This window comes from Callionymus lyra, chromosome 13, assembly GCF_982586985.1.
Source record: "Callionymus lyra chromosome 13, fCalLyr1.hap1.1, whole genome shotgun sequence".
NCBI lineage: Eukaryota > Metazoa > Chordata > Actinopteri > Syngnathiformes > Callionymidae > Callionymus > Callionymus lyra.
The window spans coordinates 24,003,400-24,024,592 of record NC_141830.1 but is presented as its reverse complement, the minus strand read 5'-3'; the positions used below and the strand labels follow the sequence as shown (position 1 = coordinate 24,024,592).

Here is a 21,193-nt window from a genome sequence, read left to right as displayed (position 1 = left end):
ATAAATGAAAAAAAAAATAACCAAAACAACTGTGATGACACATTTATTGAAGATGTTTTGGTGGAATTGATTTGGTCCTGAGAAACATTAACCCTGTCATGACAAAGTGATACATCAAGACACGTCAGAGGAGCATCTGCAAGCTACACAAAACGCCCTTCAGTCGTTTAAAAAGCACTTGAAGCTCTGAGGTAGAGAAGCTCGTGGAGAGACGAGCTTGGCGAGCCCCAGTTTTAAAAGCATCCCAAAAACAAAAAAAGACAAAAGCACATTTTTGGAAATGCCACAATCAGGTGTTTGGCACAGTGATGTCAGACCGTCCAGTGGAGTCACTCAGTCCGCATCTGGGTCTGAACCATCAGCCCTGCAGCAGCACCACTTCCACATTGTCATGGACGCCCTGAAGAAGTAACTCGGCATCGTAGGACACCAGCTTCCTTTTCTTGGCCGCTTTCAGCGTTCCCACCAGCGCCTCGAATATGTTGGCACAGCGGTCATCATTGAACAGGACGCCAAACTTTACACATGTCTGACCGTCGGCGTCTGGAAATGAAATGCAAGTTTAGCTTTTAAATGCTTTAATTTAATTGTTTAAAATGACAAATGATTAAAGTTTTAAATTTAGAAAACAAATTATCATAAAAACAATTCTTATAAAGAAAATAATAATTATAATAAGATAAAACTTGTGAAATAAAATGGAGAATCAAACATTAATAAATTAAGCTTAAGAAGATCTAAAATAAATATTGAAACAGTAGTTGAAAAATAAAAAAAACAGTACTTGGTTATGTTTTTCTATTGCTTATTTTGTGTGTAATCTTATTTTAATTTGTATTCTGTACTGACAAGAAAAAACAAACAATATTGTGTTTACAACACAGACAAAAGTTTCTGATTCTGAAAAATTGATCAAACTGTAAAATCATGTATGAAAAACAGTGACATGTGACTTTTATATTTGCTCGCGTAAGGAGGGGTGACGGAGGAACGTCACGTGACTCAGGTTTTAAAACTAAGGTGGGACAAGTTGTGGAACATGGAAGGACGCTGGACTCACTTTTACTGCCCAGGCGGTTGATCTCTTCCACCAGTACTTTGATGTCATGATCTACATTCATGGTGGCTGAAGAAAAAAAAAAGAACAATATAATTGTGTCACCGCCATCAACACCAGACTTCATTGAACTTTTCAGCGTTTTAAGAGGTGGCTGTTCTATCGTTAATCCCCGCAAAACAAAGACCATTTTTAGAAATAAAACTGGCCGTTGGATCGGTTTACGTCAAAAATATATTTTTGGTAGAATTCTGGAAAAATCGAGTAATACTTTTTTTTTGTTTTTAGCTCAACCGCCAACAGCTTCCGCGACCCGTGAACACATCACCACCACATGATAAAAAATGTATTTGACAACTTAAAAAAATATTTTTGTAGCAATAACCATCCCGAATTGTAGCCAACAGTGTATTATTAATGAAAACAGTCAGGGATTCAATATAGCGATCAAAATCCAAGCGAATAAACGTGTTTTTCTGGAAATCGAATGAGTTTTGAATTAGGATTGGTGTGGATAACACCCCTTCTAAAATACGCTTCATTGATCCGAGAGAGCGTTTAAAAACCTGCGTGTGTTACAAATTTCGACAGATTCGTTTTTTTTTTTTTAATCTGTGGTTTAATTCCTAAACAAGCTCCGACAGAACCAGGGCGGAACCACATCAATGCGGAAACGGGAGATTATGGCTCAACTCTCAGCGGAAAAAGACGCCGATCGTCACTAAAATAATGGAAAAAACACACATCGACATCTTTCTAATGTGTATTTTGTATTTAAGGTTCTATCCGCGATCTCTCCTACTTTCCTGTAAAGCGAAGATTGTGTAGGAGCGACGCGAGTCATTTCATCCACCCGGCGGATGAAAGAGTTCTGAGAGCGACGACGTGTTTATAAAGCAAACCTGTCAGATTCTTGTCACCTTGTTTGATGTGGACTGACAGGTCGTCTGAGATCTTCCTCCTCTTGTGACTGACGAGCCAAGACTTTTGTGTGGATTGAGTGCCGGCCGGCAGAAGATGCTGCGTTCATGCTCCCTCGGAATCCCAGGATAAAGGAAATCAAAACGATTTATTAAACCGCAACAACACATACCCGTATGAATAAACAATAAAACAAACTAAACAACTTACGTTTTAAATCTTTTCTCAATTAAAGTTTTATAACAATGGCTGGTTATGGTGCAGAGTTTTGAAATAAAGCATAGGCACGTGAAGGCAACACGTAATCCATTCTGATTAATGTGGTGCGTTCACGACGCTGCCTTGTAAGGGTTTTTCTGCAGACGTGGGAAGTTCTTCTTGAGTCGAACCTCGAGTCCTCACCTCACTATCACATCATCTTCATCACAAATGTTTTATGATAACTGAAAACGTCTATTTAAATCTTTCCTCCGATCATCTCGTGTATATCCAGCCACCTCTTTCTTTCCCGTTCTCCCTTTGGCACTTTTTTTGTTAAAACACTGTTTTAAAACGTCCAAATCAACTCCAGAATTATGTTGATGGTAAAAAAATTATTGTTTTTTGATTTAATTAAACATTTTTATCATTTTTTAAACTGAAGACCAAACCGGAAGTTCGTCACAACGGGATTCCTCGTTATATTATAATAATACTATTCTAAACATTTTTAACAATTATAGGTCCTATAGACCTATCGTATTAAGTGTAACTATGTGTATCATACCTCATTCCAAGCTAGGTTTTTCTGTAATTATTTTAATAGATCTATTTGTTTTTCTTTTAGAAAATGTTATTGAAAGACGTACCGGATGTATCTTCGCCACTAGACAGGGAATGTAGAAAATAAAACTAATAATAATAATAACACAAATAATAATGATGTTGAAGTAAATAAATACATTATGTAATAATTCAAGATTAATAACAAGATACAGAATCACGTTGAGTTATATGGCCGTAATGGTACACGATCCAGCTGCAAATGTGTATAAACGGTCAAGTATTTTAGAAGTTTTCATAATATTGAGAGCACCGGGCAGGTTATTTATATGACTTACATTCTTAATGTGGGGAGTGATCAGACCAATCCTTTGCCTTATAATTTTGGCAGTTTTAGCTTTATTCTTAAAGGCAAGACCGGAAGTTGGACTTCCCCGGTGTGAAGCTTGACAGCGCTGGCAGGAATGGCGGCTGTGAGCTGGAGAGGAAGGAACCAGAAAATCCTCAAACTTTACTTCTAAAGGCCCCGCCGAGGAATTAGTCTCCGGCGAGACTCCCCAACATAACCTGGCCTCGTGCAACAGCCCCAAATACGCGTTCTACCCGCACACTGACGCGCGGCTCTTCCGGCGGTGAAATAACCGGTGACTTTGCTCGGAGGTAGCTGTTAGCTCGCCGCGGAACCTCCAGCTGTTGGCCCACAAGTTAACTTCGTCACCAACTCCCGTAAAAGTGTCTTTAAATGTTGTTCGGATTCGTCTTTCCACGGATACTTCGCACGTCTATAACTGAGACCGGGCTGCTGGACCTGACTGCTGCTAACGTCACCGTTAGCTCTGACGCTGCTAGCTAAGTTCCTGAAGTCTCGCCCTTTTTTTTTCTTTTTTTTTGGGGATCCAGTCTTCGGACACCCGGGCCCGAACCCTTTTTTGTTCCCTGAAGGATGGAGAGTCTGACGCTGAGCGATGTCGAGCAGAAATACTACTCGGACTTGTTCGCCTACTGCGACACGGACAACACCAAGAAAGTAGCCTCGTACGGGAGAGTTATTGACCTTTTCCGGGCGGCCCAGCTCCCCAGCGAGGTGGTCCTGCAGGTAAGATGTGTCCCGAGGAGACCCCCGTGTTCTGTTCGTGCTTGTGAGTGATGGCCCAACTTGTGGTGCTGTCAGCTGTCACGGGCAGTTAGCTGGAGTTGTTAGCAGCTGCAGACACACCTTCTTCTGGCTAACATTAGCTCCAGTGGTCACGAGCAAAACAACAGTCGGTGAGCTCCAGATACCAGTAGGCAGCCATCATGGTGGGTCTGTGACGAGACTGACTCTCAACAGTCATCCAGCAGTTGCTGGATCGATCTTGATCGTTGTAAAAAAAAAAAAGAAAAGAGGATGAACGTCACCAGGTCCACTGATGGATTGATCTGCAGACAGCACCTGAGCACAAGTGTCTACAACACACAATCTAGTTCTCTCTATTTTCCAAGTCATTTCTATTTGATAAACTCAAGACCCAGGGGCAGAATCTGACGTCATATCAAGTGCGACTGTTTTAGGGTTGCATCAAATGTATAGTTTGGTTGGACTGATCCAGTTTAACAAAAGTATCGATTGTAAGGCAAGTATAAACTATAGAAAACGACCTAAACCTAAATGACATTGATTGTTAAGTGAGTTTAATCTAAGTAAATCTAAATCTTGTCACTTTGAGTTGACACAAAACGTTCTGTTGAATTACATGTATGTGGACAGACATGTTTGTTATTGCATAAAGGTTTGAAGTCGAGCTTGTCCAACTGGTGCCGAATTGTTTTCAATTTCTTTAAGCCAAGATGCCAAACGCTGTGCCACAATGACTGTACATGTTTAATCAATTTACTTCATGACCGTTTGACAGTTCTATTCAGACCTCACACAAGTTAAGTCGATGTATTCTAAAATAAGGCTTTAAGATGATAAATGCACAAATATATTCTTGCAACGGAGAAGCTTATAATGTTAAAAGAACAACAACAATGTAAACCCTCCACATGTTATAGTGTTTATCGTCTTCATTTAAAAACTTTGGTTTAACTTTAACTTTGGTTCAAAGGTCAACAAAAGGTCCAACTTGATAAATGACACACAGTTCACAATGATCAGTATGAACTTTGTTGTATGACTTGAATAAAAGTGGAAACTGAAATGTAAACTTTGCTTCCTGGTCAGAGGATTGACCTCAGATGTTGGCATGGGTTTGAAAATGCCCAAATGATGTTGGTGAAAGAATGACTTCACTGATATCTACATGATCCAGTTACTCCTTGAAGGTCTAACACATCTGAAGTTACGCTTTAAAGCAAAGACTACAATTAGGAAGCGCTTCCAAAAAGCTCAAATAACCCCCTAAGGTAGCTCTTCCTTAGTTTGAAGTCGTGGTCGTGACACACCTATATTGATTTATATTTCTTCAATAATGATGACACTCCTGTTATCCAGATAATGCTACTTCACCAAATGACCGCTCATGTTACCTGTCTACCGCTCTAAAGAATAATGATACATGTCCAAGACTGTCATTATTATTATTTTTTTTTTTTTAAATGTCACCCCGGCTTGCCCTCGGCTTCCACTCTGAGCAGCAGACGCTCGCTCTTGTGACGCGGGGCTTCTCGGCCAGCAGCCATTGTGAGTCAGCATCCTTTTCAAGGTGAAGAACAGAGGAGCTGTTGAGGAGAAGAAAGAATCTCTGTTCCTTCTCCAAACTGAGCTCGATGTGTTTGTCTGTGTGTGGGAGAAACACAGCTGTGTCATGTTGTAACCATCCGAGTGTAGCCACTGGGTCCACACACACGCCCCAAAATAGTCCTTTATCAGCAGTCGTTGCTTCACATGTACTCTGTGGTTCCATGTTATCTCTGCTTTTACAAGAGTAGATTCTCTAAGATTCAATCAATCTTATTCTAACAAGAAATAAAGTTGTTTAAGTAGTTACATTTGCTTCACCTTTCACGTACTCGCCGCCAGGTTTGTTGGGTTCAAGGGCATAAACGCATTAAATATTATATATGTAATATTCATACATGGAAAGTTTTAAACTGTGAGCGTTAGAAAATGTCTATTCCTGTATTCATTTTGATTTATTTTTCTTTCATTTCATATTTTATGTGTTACCAAATTGCTTTTATGGTTTATAGTTCAATTCAATGTGGGTAAAGTAAAATAATGATTTTTTTTTTAATTTTCAATTGACATATATTCAAGCCGTGTTCATGGGTTGAAATGAAACTTTCGCCCCATTATGAAAGGAACTTTTTAATCCTCAGAAATTGCTGGGATGACTGAGGACGAGAGGATACATTTGAAGCGAGCACCTTTAAAGCTGATTTGAGAGATGAAAGTAGTTATCACTACATCAAGAGCCATGCGGTCTCTACATTTTGCAACACTAGAGAAAGTACTTGGACAATATGACAAATAAATCCTTGTTCCCACGGTATCGAATGTATCGCAATCTATTGCAATTTATCCCCGTATCGCGATGTGTATTGTAACACAAGGTTCTTGCTAATACACACCCCTAATGGCAACTGTTTATAGACCACGACTGTGCATTAGTACCTTAAATTGCCATTTATTTAGATTTAATATAAGCATTGTTTATTTTATCATCCGAAAGAAGGGAAACGGTTTAAACACTTTTAATGTTTCTCAAGAAGCTATTAGCGCGATGAGGCTATTTAGTGTAGTTCAGTTGCTAAAATAAGTTTAATTACACGGCGCAAAAGGGTCCAGAAAGGGTAAAAATGTAAAACAGCTCTTAAGCTTGAGTGCAGAAAGCTTTAGTACACAAACAAAAAAGAATGTTCCATTTTCTTTCATCCTTTAATTTACCGTTACCACTGACTATGACGCTGCGACTAATTCACCTGTAAACGACTCGCTGACATTGTTTTGTTTGTCAGATCACGGAGCTGTGTGGAGCCACCAGACTGGGTCACTTTGGAAGGAGCCAGTTCTACATCGCTCTGAAGCTCATCGCCATCGCTCAGTCGGGGCTGCCCCTGCGGGTGGAGAGCCTCAACTCTGGTGAGTGCATCGAGCAATAAAACACCTTTATTTCACGGGAAGGTATATATTCTCCTTGATTTAGACTTGAAATCTAGGCCAAGAACCTTGTGTGCTCTGATCCATGATGTTGTCCTCAAACTGTTGATTCAAATTAATACCATTACAGTGTGATTTATTAAGTCAGAAATCAATTCTAACAACATGTGATCAGCGATGCTTAGGACATTTGAACCGAGAAGCATTGTAATGGGCTCGCTAGCCTAGCAAGCTAACTCTCCAATCAGCTAAACGTTTCCCAAAAAACTCCACAGCGTGTTGAAGATTACTCATGTAGTTTAATGGTAATTTCGTGAAACTGTAAAGACAGTACAAACATAAGACAGGTATTAATAAAGCTAAACAGTAAGCATACAACGGTAAATCTATAATCCAACACATGGAAAATAAAGATAATACTTACAGACGTTGCTTTAACAAACAAGAAGATCAAGAACTAAATCTTAATGGAAGAGCTGATCAAACTGTTGTTCCAGCATGCTCTCTCTACGTGAATAACGTGCAGGTGACTTCCGGTCACCTAACTAGCAGCCCCTCCCTTATAGCATTCCCTCTTAAAGGTACAGACACGTATCCCACACACGTTAAGAACAACATACACTTTCAATGCCAGGGGCAGAACACTCCCCGCTTGGGGTCTTACAAGACTCCACATTAATTAACAGAATAAGTCTTTGTAGACAGAAGCAGAACAACTTCTGTAACAGGGCGAAAGAAAGTCTTCTTGGTTCCACCTTTGATGACTTCCACTTCGACTTTCCGAACCAGTCCATCTTCTCCTGGAAAGGTCTTGGTAAGGATGCCCATGGGCCATTCATCTCTTCAACTATCAACTCGGCTATCTCCACAGCAAGTACAGCAGCGCACAGTTCTAGCCTTGGGATAGTTAGGTCAGGCTGAGGCGCCAGCTTTGCCTTCCCAAAGACAAAGCCAACCTCGGGTTGGTTTCCTTGGCTGGTCACCTTAATGTAGGCCACAGCTGCGATGGCTTTCACGGATGCATCTGCAAAAACACAGAGTTCTCTTACTTGTGCACCTGCGGTAGAGAGCGACGTGTACGGACGAGGTATCTGGAGGTCCTGTAAGTCCTGAAGCGACTCTTTCCATCTTGTCCACTCAATCTCCATGTGTTTTGGGAGTGGTGAGTCCCAATCCTCTGCCTGCGTGGTGAGATCTCTGAGTATCAACTTTCCGTGAACAGAGACGGGTGCAACTGTCAGGGGTGGAGCGATCTCTGTATGTCCTCTGCTAAGCATGTTCTGCATGAACTCTAGAAAGTGGGCCTTCATTTGCGGCCGTTTTTCTAGGGTGCGGCGGAGCGAGAGGAGGCGGTCATGCGCTTGTCTCCTGTTGTTGGGCAGCCGTTGTCTTGGCGATCGGAAAGGCAGAGGTGCGACCCAGCTTTTGGAGCTGTCTTGGTGGAACTCGGCATCCATGATGTGAAGGAACTCTAGATCCTCCATGGAAGGTGCAAGTCTGTGATCATCGGCAGTACGAGTGAAGATGGCTTGGCCTAAGCTGTCTTCTGCTAGCTTCCCTGAGCTGTATGTGAAGGTAGGTACTGGATGGTTTTGATATGTAGGTGCTTGACTGAAGACCTCTTTCACTTTGATTTGGTTGTTGCATGGCTGTAGATGGGTAGCACGACCGTTCTCCAGGAAGGATGTTTTATAGCTGTTCACCTGTGGTGGTCTGTGTGCGCCTCCAAGGCAAACGTCGCCGATGACGACCCACCCTAGGTCCAGTCTTTGGGCAAAGGGTGCATTGCTTGGACCATTAATCTGATCCCTGACCTTGTGTAACCTCAGGATGTCTCTACCCAGAAGGAGGAGTACATTAGCATGAGGATCGAGAGGTGGTATTTCATCTGCAATGCGTTTCAGGTGAGTATGCTGGCGTGCTGCGTCCGGGGTAGGTATCTCAGCTCGATTATCAGGGACCTCGTTGCATTCGAGGAGCGTAGGTAGAGGAAAGCTAAGTTTCTTATCCAGTGACTCGATAGTGTAACCGATGGCTCTTCTCCCCGCTGTCTCTTTAAGCCCTGCACATGTCTTGAGAGTGTATGCGTAGGAGCACCCAGAGATCTTAAAGACATCAAAGAACTCTGACCGTGCAAGGGAGCGGTTACTTTGCTCATCGAGTATTGCGTACATTTTCTTGGACTCCTGTTTGTGTCCAGTGGGGTACACGCTGACAAGACAGATCTTAGCACAGGCTCTCGCACTTAATCCTTCGCCACACACTTGTGTGCACTTTGAAGTGACCTCCTGGTCCTCCGCTTTGTCCTCCTCCCCGCAATGCTCTGACACGGGAGGGGACGACTTGGACTTCCAGGTTGCTGGTCCAGGGTGTAGTGCTGTCGTGTGGTTGGTGCTTTCACATTTCATACATTTGACATCGGCAGAGCAGTTCCTGGCGAGATGCTCTGTGGAAGAGCAACAGCGAAAGCAGATGTAATGTTCTTTGAGTAGCGTTCCTCTAAACTCTTTTCTCGAAAGCCTCTGCATCTCCCCAGGGGGTGGGGCTTTCCATGTAGGGGGCAGTGTTTGCTTGGGTCTGCTGGTTTGTTACCTACTATTGACTCAGGCTTGTCCACTGAAGAGACTTGGGTCTTGTGAACATATACAGGCGCCTTCATAGGCCTCTCCCACTTGTCCTTTTTCTCTGCTGGAACCTGTATGAAGAGGTTGAAGCTTGGGTCTGTACGAGCTTTAGCCTCTTTGCGAATGAAGTCTACAAACACAGAGAAAGGAGGGAAACTGACTAAATGGTCACGTTTGTATTGTGATCCAAAGTAGATCCACCTTTCCTGAATGTTGTGTGGGAGTTTCTCGATTATAGGATTGACTCCTCTTGAAGTGTCCAAGTATGCAAGGCCGGTGAAGTAGCTATCTTGTTTAGCTGCTTCTAGCTCTGACAACAGATCTGCTAGATCGTGAAGTCTCTGTGGATCCTTTGTTGTGATTTTGGGGAAGCTTTCCAGTTTACCAAAGAGGGCCTGTTCGACGGCCTCCGGAGCGCCGTATAGCTCGTCGAGCCGCTCCCATGCCATAGTCAATCCAGTAGGCGGATGTTTGATATTGACCGATTTAATCCGTTTAACCTGTTCTGCTGGCTCTTTTCCGAGATGCTTGGTAAGGAGGTTGAGCTGTTCTCCAGCAGACAGGTCCAGGTTGTCAATAGCACTATGGAAAGACGTCTTCCATGACCAGTAGTTCATTGGCTGTTCATCGTATACGGTAAGTCCTGATGTCACAAGACGGCTGCGGGCCAGATATTTAGCGAGGGCATTGGTGGTTTGAGAGTGGTCGCATCCAACTCCACAGGGCGTTCCATAGACAGGCTGATGTACAGGGGATGGCAATGTGAGATTGTTACCATTTATATTAGCTGGCAAATTAACTGCAGTCATACTGGCTTGCTCTGTCACGTAAGCAGCAGTACGCTCTTCTTTGCTTTTTTTTTTATACTTTACTGGAAGCCTCACTGACCGTTTCGAAACCCTATTCTCTCAAATAAGCCATCAGAGAATCAGCCTCTGCCATGGCAGCATCTTTTTCTTTCTCTTCGTTTAATGCATCAAGAGTGGCGTTAATACGTGCTTGCTCTACCTTTAATTCAATTTCCTTTTTTGAATGTGCCGCTCTAGCTTGCGCTGCTTCAGCTTTTGCTTTGGCCATGGCCACAGCCATAGACATCTTTGAGCTGGACGATGTACTGGAAGAGCGAGAGCTCACGGAATTATTATCTCCATTTTCTTTGTTTTTACCGTTAGCTGCTGACATAATGACGGTGCGTTTTTAATACCAGCAACAGGTATGAAGGTGTACAGGCTGTATGGATGTCTTTCCGTTAGCCGCTTAGCAATTTAGCTCCGTAGGATGGTTTGCAGGCTGGGTGGATTTCTTTCCGTTAGCCGCTTAGCGATTTAGCTCTGTAAGATGGCTGTCTTCGACTATCTTGTTAGCTGTGTTGCCGTCTTTTCACTGTATTGGGCTCGCTAGCCTAGCAAGCTAACTCTCCAATCAGCTAAACGTTTCCCAAAAAACTCCAGCGTGTTGAAGATTACTCATGTAGTTTAATGGTAATTTTGTGAAACTGTAAAGACAGGACAAACATAAGACAGGTATTAATAAAGCTAAACAGTAAGCATACAACGGTAAATCTATAATCCAACACATGGAAAATAAAGATAATACTTACAGACGTTGCTTTAACAAACAAGAAGATGAAGAACTAAATCTTAATGGAAGAGCTGATCAAACTGTTGTTCCTGCATGCTCTCTCTACGTGAATAACGTGCAGGTGACTTCCTGTCACCTAACTAGCAGCCCCTCCCTTATAGCATGCCCTCTTAAAGGTACAGACACGTATCCCACACACGTTAAGAACAACATACACTTTCAATGCCAGGGGCAGAACAAGCATATTTGCCTCTTTTCAAGGTATCACAGAAGCATCAGGGACCAAAACGAAGCCGTTTTCATAGCGTCTTTTACTTGGCTGGCAACTTGGCAAATGTTTCGTTTGCTGACTCTTGGAGAAGAGCCTCAGTGGGTTTGCAGCACTTCTTAACTTGTTCTGATTTTCATTCATTTATTAAAAGTTTCAAAGTAAATATTTGTCATTAACGAATAATATATTAATCCAGACTGTTTTTACCATCAAGTGGCTCCTGTTGTTGACTTCTCTCGACTCTTTTTAGAGAATAAATCTAGATTGTGAAGCTTCTCTCCTTCGTGTGATACATCATGACAACACATGGTTTCATAACACGATCAAACTCGGTAGGAAGAGCAGACTTCCTCTCTCTGGCGTCCACTGTGTTCCGCGTGACAGTGAAGGTTGATTTAGAGAGTTGTAATCTATTTGCTGGAGATGATTCGTTTAGCTTTCTGAGCTGGACTACAGAGGTCCGGGAGAGAACACATGATTCGTTTTCCTCACAGAGGAGTCGGCACAAGTGCTGCCACAAGATGGATCTTCTGTGACCAGCCTGGAGAAGTTGCACTTTCAGAAGCAAAAGCTCTCTTAATCTATACAATTTTTCTATTGTCTACCACCCATATCTGGTAGCAAATGTATACAGATGTTGGTTTATTATACTGAGGAACCTAATGATGAGTGATGTAAGAAAATATTCATACATTTGAAAATATATTGTTTGTTAAAATACTGTATTAATATTGAAGAGCAATGTATTGATTTCTTTTTCTGGCTGTAATATAATATTTAATTTGAATCATATGTCCGTTAAGGTTTATATTGCAATAAAGAATATATATAGACATATTAAGGCAGTAACGACTTCATCAAGAGTCATGTGATCTGTAACTTCTGTAACACCAGAGTCAAATACTCAACAATACTACAAATATACTTGATCCTATAATATCTCAATATATTGTATTGCTGGCCCTTTATCATGATACTCATCATATCGCCATATTCTTTCCATTACACAGTTCTTCTCTTGATGTTACACTCAACGTCTTGTAGATCAAGTGCTCAAATGCAGGATCTTAAAATGGTCTGAAGTCTATAACCTGTTCTCCTTTGACTGTCTCGTTTGGCTGCAGTCAAAGATTTGCCGCTTCCAAGGTTCGTCGTCGGGAAGAACGAATCGGAAGCACGACACACGGCCCTCTACCAGGACCCAGACGGTCAAGGGATGTACCCGGTGTCTGCCACTGGTGTCATCCCCAGGCCACCAGGCCGCGTTCACCAGAACAAGAAAGGCACTTCGGTGTCCAGCACTCTCCCAGTCCACGAGATGGTCCAGCCGGCCCCCAGCATAGACGCGCAGGTCTGTTGGAAACTCTCCACACGGGGCAGTGAAGCCGAGGTTAAAATGTGCCTTTGTTTCAGCCGCCAGAGCCCACCTCCCCGGTGGTCTCCCCTCACCAGTCCCCCCCCACTTCTCCTCACTCGTGGAGGAAACACAAGCGGCAACACAGCGGTGGTAATGTGGAGCGACAGCCGGCGGTGGCTCCGCCCGGAGTCGTGTGGACGCAGTTCAGAGAAGCACAGACTGGTAGATCTTCAGGCTCCAGCTGTCTCCAGGCTCGTCGACATCAGCAATAACTCCTGTTTCCTCCCAGCTCCAGTGTCCGCAGACGGGATGTGGCCGTCACGCTCGCCTCCTCTTCCTGGTCAGGAGAGTTGGGTCAGTTTCACAGCAGACACGCCTCCTTCAAGCACGGTCCCAGGGATGCACCCCTCGTCAGTTCAGGTCAGGCTCGCTGACACGGCAATCCAATGTTGGACTCGGTCAGGGATGATGGCGATTACATTTGCTAGGGTTCCACGATACACGACGGCTGTGAGGGGCCGTCAAGGCATGAAAAGAATGACATACCAAAGGATATTAAAAACGACTCTAATAAAGTTTAATTTTATTCATTCATTTTTTATCAATTTTTGTCATTTTTTTCAAATGAGCTTAAGAGACCTATAGACAAACATATATATATATATATATATATATATATGTATACATATATATACATATATATACATTTAAATTCACTCAAATAAGAGAAAATGAAAAGTTATATTAACAGTTTGCTTGTCTGACGTAAATGCAGATGAATATACTTATTTTTCTTTTATATTTGGGTAAAAGTGCAGCAGGTCCTGAACACAACTCTATATTTGTTAGTCTCTTTAAGCTTATCATGTGAGACAATTAAGGCACCTTTGGATCTTTAACGTTGTTGATTTCATCAGGAAAGCACAACAATACGAACCGTGGCCTCCGCAGCAACCGCAAACGAGATCCAGCGTCAGTCCAGTGCCTACGACGACCCGTGGAGGATCACCGACGAGCAGAGGCAGTATTACATCAACCAGTTCAAAACCATCCAGCCGGACCTCACTGGTTTCATACCCGGTACGGACGTCGACGGCCTCGCAGTTTTTCCAGGCTCGTTCTCAAAGCTTAATCCTCTGCTGCAGGTTCAGCTGCGAAAGAGTTCTTCACCAAATCCAAACTACCAATACTAGAGCTGTCACACATTTGGTGAGTTTCTCTGCTGTGTTTATTATTGTTATTATAATCACCATCGCAGACGTTATGTTCTCTTTTAATTTGTCTACCCGTTTTCAAAATATAACCCTGTGGATGAAAGTATTTAAACTGGAACTTTAGAGTTGATTATGTAACTGTTTGATGGTGTACTTAAGTTCCATCTTGGTTGAAGTTTCTTCATTTACTTGGCTTCTAACTGTGTCTAAGTTGTAATCTCAACTGACTTAATACAAGTTGGTAGTTGCATTCTTTATAAAACTCAAGGACACGATTAACCAACGCTTTTATGCAAGTACAAGTTTGATTCCTGGTCAATGAACCTTTTGACTTTAACTGAAGTCGTGTTCAGAAATGATCTGCTCTGAAAATTTTTCTTCAGTTCCTATCAGAGTTACCACAGTCTTCCACCGTCATTTCATAAGCATCCGCCACTTGCTCCTTCATGTCGACTGTCACCCTTGAACCTCATCGATTCTTCTTCAACTCCAAACCTCATATACTCCCTCGCTTTCTCTCCAAACTTCTCTGCATGCTCTGGTCCTTCGATACAAGAGGGAGTTCTGAATCTGACTAAACTCGGTGTCACAGTCATCTCCACTTGTTCCACCGTGCCTGCAGTTAATCCCTCTCATTTATCATCATCATTACTCTTCTTACTCCATCCTAAATGATTGTTTTGTCGACAGGGAGTTGTCAGACTTCGACAAAGACGGCGCGCTCACACTGGATGAATTCTGCGCTGCCTTTCACCTGGTGGTCGCCAGGAAGAACGGTTACGATCTTCCAGAGAAGCTTCCTGAGAGCTTGATGCCAAAGCTTATCGACCTGGACGACTCGGCAGGTGCGGCTCATCATATGAACCAGTGTGGACACAGACCTACTCGCATACAAACACACACACACACACACACACACACACACACACACACACACACACACACACACACACACACACACACACACACACACACACACACACACACACACACACACACACACACACACACACACACACACACACACACACACACACACAAACACACACACACCCCCACACACACACTGTTGATCTTCAACTGAAGTGTTTCCAGAAGCCCCGGAGCCGGCCGCTGAGGTGGGCTACTCGACCTCCCCGGTGGAGGTGACCCCAAACAAGTCCCCCTCGATGCCTTCACTGAACCAGGCGTGGCCAGAGATGAACCAGACTAACGAGGTTCAAACACACACACACAGACACACACACACACACACACACACAAACACTTGTATAATGACTTGTTTGCTTTGCTCTGCACTTAATCAGGGTATTTTAAAGTTGACTCGTCTTTCCAACTTCTTCATTATCAAACATCATTACTGCTAATTCAGCACTTTTGTATCCTTCCTCTCACTCCTGTGGGCCGCGGACTGATGATGTAAATGTGTGATGTCACTGCACTTGGCCGACTGACGTGTCTCTGTTTTTGTTTCTCGCTGTCTGTCTGTCTCCTGCAGCAGTGGGAGACGTTTAGCGAGCGCTCCTCCAGCTCTCAAACTCTGACCCAATTTGACTCTAACATTGCACCAGCTGACCCTGTAAGTCGATCACTAGTGTGCATGTTTCACCTTTAATGGATGAATATTAACCCTTCGCTGCACTCTCTGTCGCTCTCTCTCTGCATGAAGCTTTAATGGGCTCCATCCATGGTTTGTTTCTTTAGACGTGATTGTTTTCTGTTCTGACGAGGTTCGTCCATGATGCACAAAACCACCACAACGATCAGTGACGCTGCTCTAGTGTCGATGTTTAGAGAGTTTAACTGCTCTGTCCGGTGGAACCAGTTATATTTATTCCAAAAGTAATATCTCTGTTTAGCGTAAACACGACTGTCAATTTTTCTTGTGTGAAACGTGTTTAAAGACCTTCTTTTAGAATAATCAAATGAAGGATTAAGTGTTAGAACACGTTTGGCGGACACAGCCATTATTCCCAGATCAAGTTTTGAAGCTTCTATTTCCAGTTTGTTCATATTCTCTTTCGGTCCGTATTTGGGAAATGAGTTGATTTAATTTATTTATTGTTGTTATTTAGGTGATCTTAATGATAAACTGGTCGACTTCAGTTTCTTTAAAAATAAAAGCTGTGATGTCAACTTTTTGATTTCTGCCACAAATATCTTCTTGTATGTTTGAAATTGCTTTTGAAAAGACACTAGAGTTTAAACAAAACAAGCTTTAACTTGTCCACGCAACATCTTAAAAAGCAGTTTTAAAGTTTGAATCCTGTAGTTTTGTCCAGACTGGCCTGCTGTTATTTCCACAATTTTGAAATTATGATGACTTGCTTGGAAAGTTTACCCTCTTCTGTAGCGTCTCACATGTCTGCTCCACGTCTGCAGGACACTGCCATCGTCCACCCTGTTCCCATCAGGATGACGCCCAGTAAGATCCACATGCAGGAGATGGAGTTGAAAAGAACTGGCAGTGGTGAGACTTTTCTCAAGCGTCCTCAATGTGGGTGTCACTTCTGTTTTCAAAGGAAGGACAAGTGTGGCTACGTCATTTCCTAGACGGATTCTAGTGCCACCAGACAATAGGAAAAATGTTACGAGCTACTTGATTGAACTTTTACCCAATCTTAGGGCTCTGTTATTTTTATGTTGAAAATTCCAAAATATACTGAATAAAGAAACCGATTGGAATTTTAAGTCATTCAAAAAATCATTAATTTCAAAATACTTTCATAATCTTCAGACCACAACCACCCGACCAGTCCGCTGCTCGCCAAACCACCGGAACTCTCCGAAGAAACCAAACTTCCTGCCACCATGAAGTTCGTCTCCGCCAACTCTGTCGGTAAGTCGAGAAGACGGAAAGAAGAATGAAACTGATGCACTTGTGTTGTTTTTTTCTTTCCCACGAATCAGTGTTATCCTTTTTAATTGGTTAATGGAAGCATCAATCTTCATAATACTGATCAGCTCCTGGTTCATTATTTCTAGGTCTTTCAAAGGCTTTTTAATCAGCGGAGCCTTTTTTTCTGACTAACTCAACCAACGTCCTCTAAAGAGATTTGGTTATGCCAACTTCGAGAGATCATTTTGACATTCATGACATGTTTCAGTTACATTTACTCCCAAAAAAAACTGTAAACTAGTGGAATTGAGTGAAAAACAAACTATATGATTTACAATGCCGACATTAAACCGATCTGTGGTGCAGAAAAGGTCGGGGACCCCAACACCGGTACATGGTGTTATTATAAATGTATTAAAAACTATCTTGAGAGTTTATTGCCACGCAGATCCACGTCAACGTGTCATTCCAACACGTCCAATCAACTGACCCGTTTGGTTTTGTCCCTGAAGGTGACGGGTACAGCAGCTCCGACTCGTACTCATCAGACCAGGAGCCCATCACAAGACAGAGGTTGGGATCATGGTTCACAAAATACTGTAGAGTCCTGGCTATGTTTTCCTTCCTGCAGTTGAATTTACGTCTCTGATCTGTCTCAGGTCTCAGTCCGGGGCCTCCCCGGAGGCTCTGAAGGTGGTGGCTCCGCCCCCTCCTCCCCCGCGCCCTCACCCTTCGCATTCCCGCTCCTCGTCCCTGGACATGAATCGCACCTTCGCCGCTGCCTCTGCACCAGGCCAGGCTCAATCCTCTGCTGTTGCGTTCCCGCCCGCCGTGCCTCCTCGCCCGCTGGCCACCCAAGTAAGACCTCGGTCACTCACTCTAGGGGCCAAAATGTTTTACACACACCAGTTTCATGTCTTAAGCAATCTTTAGCTGGTCGAAACTGAATGTCATTAGTTTTACCCTCTGGACTGTCTGACTTAATCTTTGGCTCCTGCAGACGTCGGCGCCTCACACTGGTCACCGGAGCGAGACGGAGGGAGCCCCGGGCGGAGGCACCACCACGTCCCCTCAGCAGATTCCACAGCAGCCAAACTTTGCGGACTTCAGTCAGTTCCAGGCCTTCGCTGCATCAGAGCAGCCGTCCAGTCTTCCTGAGGTGGACAAACCCAGCGAGCCAGGGCAGGTGGGTGACTACGTGAAGCGCCGGACTCTTCTCTTATGCTAAACTCATCTTGTCTCTCTTCAGGGAGAAAAGCCTCCTGAAGGCGCCGGACCTTTGAGAACTGTGAAGAGTGATGATGACAGAAGTGCAGCGAGCGTTAACTCGGTATGTCCAAGAAAATATCAATACATTGAAATATTGGGAATGTTTTTTTTTCCCCACAATACTGTATATTCAGAAGCATTAATGTATTATTGTGTTATTGTATTAATGTATAACTATCTTTTTTTAAAATCATATTTAATTGATATTTTATTCATTTTATGGTTTATATTTTAATAATGAATTAAATAAAATACATTTTTTATATATATATATACAGTATATATATATATATATATATATATATATATATTTACAAATAATTTTTCATAATTTTTAGTTTTTTAATTAAAACCTTCAGCTAATAAATGGCAGCAGTTATTACATCCACTGCAGCTCGAGAAAAACAAATAAATCTTGTGAGATCCTGGGGTTGACTGAGGACGAGAGGATACAGTCGACTCCAGCAGCTTTTAAAACTGATGTTTGGACATATTTTTGGTTTAAAAAACAAATGAAAGCAGTTACGACTTCGTCAAGAGTCGCGTGGTCTGTAAATTCTGCAACACCAGAGTCAAGTACTCGACAATACTACAAATACATCCTTGTGACTACAGTATCATGATACCCTCTTAGTTATTGTTGCGCCTGTGGCGTGATGCATATCAATACACACCCCTAATGCTAACCTCTCATGTTACACAAGCTTCTATAGCTTCAAGCTTCTATACTTATGTTGCACCTCACCATTTGGCCACCAGGTGTCACTGCCGCTAAGATCAGCTATCTTGTCTTCTTCTACAGACCAAGACTGCGTCCGGGCCGCTCGCCCCGCCTCCCAAGCCAATACGTCGCAGGTTGAAATCCGAGGATGAGTTGCGACCAGAGGAGGAGCAGCAGCTCGGCCCGCAGAAGTGCAACCTGATCGCAACGGTTCTGGCCACGCAGCCGTCCATCCCACGGTACTGGAGCCGGAACTTCTGGGAGTTTGTCCAGTGTGTCAACTGTGGGTTTTTGCAGGTCTGTGGGGAAAGACAAGAAGTCTATTCAGGCGTCAATCAGAAGGAACAAGGAGACGAACACGGTGTTGGCTCGACTCAACAGTGAGCTGCAGCAGCAGCTGAAGGTGAGCGTAGTCGTCCGGGTCACGAGGTCCGGGTTCAAATCCTAAGACTTGTTTCAAGTTTAAGTCTTGTGCTCTGGTGTTCGCAGGACCTGCTGGAGGAGCGGATATCTCTGGAGGTGCAGCTGGAGCAGCTCAGACCGTTCTCTCACCTCTAACCTTCCAGCTCTCCACCCGACACACTCGGAACCAATCACAATCTGGAAGAACCTGCGGGGGGGGTGCAGACGCATCCAGGCACTTTTCCATTGAAGGAGCGCTGACTCGAGTCAGGACTGCAGACTTGTCCCCGTGTGACTGAAGACTGTGTGTGTGTTTGTGTCGTGGAGACATCAGCAGATGGTGACGCCAAACTCCTGAGAAGAATCCGATGATCGCTACTGAAAGAAAAAGCCCTAAATTTCCACACATTAGTCCGTCACGCCCTGGTGTGAAGACGTGTTTTGTCCGACACCACGAGGACGGGTCGCCGATGAACAGGTGTCTTTTTTCGTGAGTTTGGTGAAACTCCTCTCGTAATCCTGCAGGAGGCGCCAACACTGCTTTCGCTTGTGGTCACGTGACTCCTTCCCGCTGTCCTCTGTGTGTGTGTGCAAGTGTGTGTTGAACCTAAAAAGCCAAATGGACTGATCGACCCCCCCTACCCTGTCTTAGAAGGCGTTCCCTCCTGGAAGGTTTGAACAGCGACCCACTCATGAAGAACTCGCGGTCCAGTGGAGAACAGAACTATGCAAGTGTGGACGGAGATCCGCACGGACACTTCCGATCGTAGCAACCGTCTGAACGTCTCAGTTCTTCCAGAGCGTCTCTTTTTCTTATGCCTTTCTCTCGTCTGGTACCTTCAGATACAAGTCCGCCGGACTGTTCTGAGGACCGAATGCACTTTGAACCATTTTGTCTTTCATGTGAAATTAGAAGCTTTAAGACGTGATTCTTCACTTCAATCTGGAAACCAGTGTTTGTTTCACCTCCGTTACTTTTACTGAAGCCTTACTCCCTCTAGTGGCCACTGTGTGATACTTTTAGATCCGCTAGCACAACTGCGCCCCCTGCCTCCGTCCCCAAGCCCTCCCCAGAGACAAAGCTGTCGACCCTTTCAGACCGATGTACATTATCTACTGACTAACGGCGAGAAGTAACGGTATTTAATTCTTCCTCCTGGCTGTGGGATCTAGACGTTGACTGCATGGACATACTGAAGCTCCGCAGAATCCATTAGCAGCTGTGTGTGATTTTTACACAAGAAATAAAAAACGGCACAATATTTTAAACTCTGGCTTCAGTGCCTTCTTTCCAACGTCCTCGACGTGTTCCGACGTCACTTGGTGAGTTTGTGATGTTGGTTATAAATGATCTGAAAGTAACGTATTTTAAAGTGTATTTTGTATATTATATAGTTTTATTTTGTTTTTATATTTAGTGTATGCATTTATATAGAACACGACATAAGATTTTCCTTTACATAAAGGACTTGGTAAAGTATTTTTAACACGCAGATTTACTAACTTAGTTTCATCCAATTCCTTTTAAACAGGATATTTTGCACAAATTTTATTTAGATTAGATAAACTTTATTGATTCCTCTGGAGATCTCCTTTGTTAAAAGTTTCATTATTCTTTTATTAAAATGTATGTTTTTAAGAATTATTTTAAATCTAAATGTGACAATTACTTGTTTAAATTGTAGAATTTTTCATTTAAAAACATTTTTAAACAAAAGGAAAAACTTCCGTTATTTGTATATTTAATAAATAAATAAATATTTCGTATTTTTAAAAATAATCAAATACTTTTCAATTATTTTATTTTTTACACAGAACTGAAGATTCTAATTTCAATAATTCAAAGATACATTTTCTAATCAATCTTTTTATTATTCTTTTATTTTAAATGTATAATATAACGAGACAATACCAAAAGCTTTCCGAGCTACTTTAACTTTCAGCCTATCATGCGTCAGTAGGACAGTCACGTGAAGTTCACGGCGATTCAGGTCCAGAACAACAAGAAAATAATTGAAGAATATTTAATCGTTTTAATTAATTGATTAACATGTATTTAAAAATATTAATAAAATAAACAAATAACAGAATTAA

General features: G+C 42.8%; 2 protein-coding genes across 4 annotated transcripts; one reads left to right on the top strand and one right to left on the bottom strand.

Moving 5' to 3' along the window:
* Nucleotides 1-27: 27 nt before the first annotated feature.
* abracl (ABRA C-terminal like) lies at nt 28-2,105 on the bottom strand. Of its 2 annotated transcripts, none has more exons than XM_087806583.1 (3): nt 1,978-2,105; nt 1,061-1,126; nt 28-543 (listed from the first exon to the last, which is right to left on the bottom strand). In XM_087806583.1, exons 2-3 carry the CDS (start codon nt 1,119-1,121, stop codon nt 359-361), a joined length of 246 nt encoding a protein of 81 aa, XP_087662709.1. In that variant the 5' UTR covers nt 1,122-1,126; nt 1,978-2,105; the 3' UTR covers nt 28-358. The 2 variants fall into 2 exon arrangements, with proteins under 2 accessions (XP_087662709.1, XP_087662710.1); XM_087806584.1 differs by having other exon boundaries at nt 1,960-2,089.
* Nucleotides 2,106-3,182: 1,077 nt separating this feature from the next.
* Nucleotides 3,183-20,368, top strand: reps1 (RALBP1 associated Eps domain containing 1). Of its 2 annotated transcripts, XM_087806580.1 has the most exons (19): nt 3,195-3,836; nt 6,680-6,803; nt 12,422-12,648; nt 12,711-12,876; nt 12,944-13,074; nt 13,572-13,734; nt 13,800-13,863; nt 14,559-14,713; nt 14,964-15,085; nt 15,367-15,447; nt 16,251-16,338; nt 16,606-16,707; nt 17,220-17,280; nt 17,367-17,565; nt 17,708-17,893; nt 17,957-18,037; nt 18,779-18,936; nt 18,995-19,100; nt 19,187-20,368. In XM_087806580.1, the coding sequence occupies exons 1-19, from the start codon at nt 3,684-3,686 to the stop codon at nt 19,253-19,255; spliced, it is 2,436 nt and encodes an 811-aa protein (XP_087662706.1). In that variant the 5' UTR covers nt 3,195-3,683; the 3' UTR covers nt 19,256-20,368. The 2 variants fall into 2 exon arrangements, with proteins under 2 accessions (XP_087662707.1, XP_087662706.1); XM_087806581.1 differs by lacking the exon at nt 15,367-15,447 and having other exon boundaries at nt 3,183-3,836.
* The last annotated feature ends 825 nt before the right edge of the window (nt 20,369-21,193 follow it).

Bases quoted from the DNA above. Each gene is read 5' to 3' on its own strand.
- abracl (XM_087806583.1), bottom strand. From the start codon at position 1,121: ATGAATGTAGATCATGACATCAAAGTACTGGTGGAAGAGATCAACCGC. The intron at 544-1,060 runs GTGAGTCCAGCG...TTTCATTTCCAG, and splicing joins CAACCGCCTGGGCAGTAAAA to ACGCCGACGGTCAGACATGT.
- reps1 (XM_087806580.1), top strand. From the start codon at position 3,684: ATGGAGAGTCTGACGCTGAGCGATGTCGAGCAGAAATACTACTCGGAC. The intron at 6,804-12,421 runs GTGAGTGCATCG...GTTTGGCTGCAG, and splicing joins GGTGGAGAGCCTCAACTCTG to TCAAAGATTTGCCGCTTCCA. The intron at 17,566-17,707 runs GTAAGACCTCGG...TGGCTCCTGCAG, and splicing joins CTCGCCCGCTGGCCACCCAA to ACGTCGGCGCCTCACACTGG.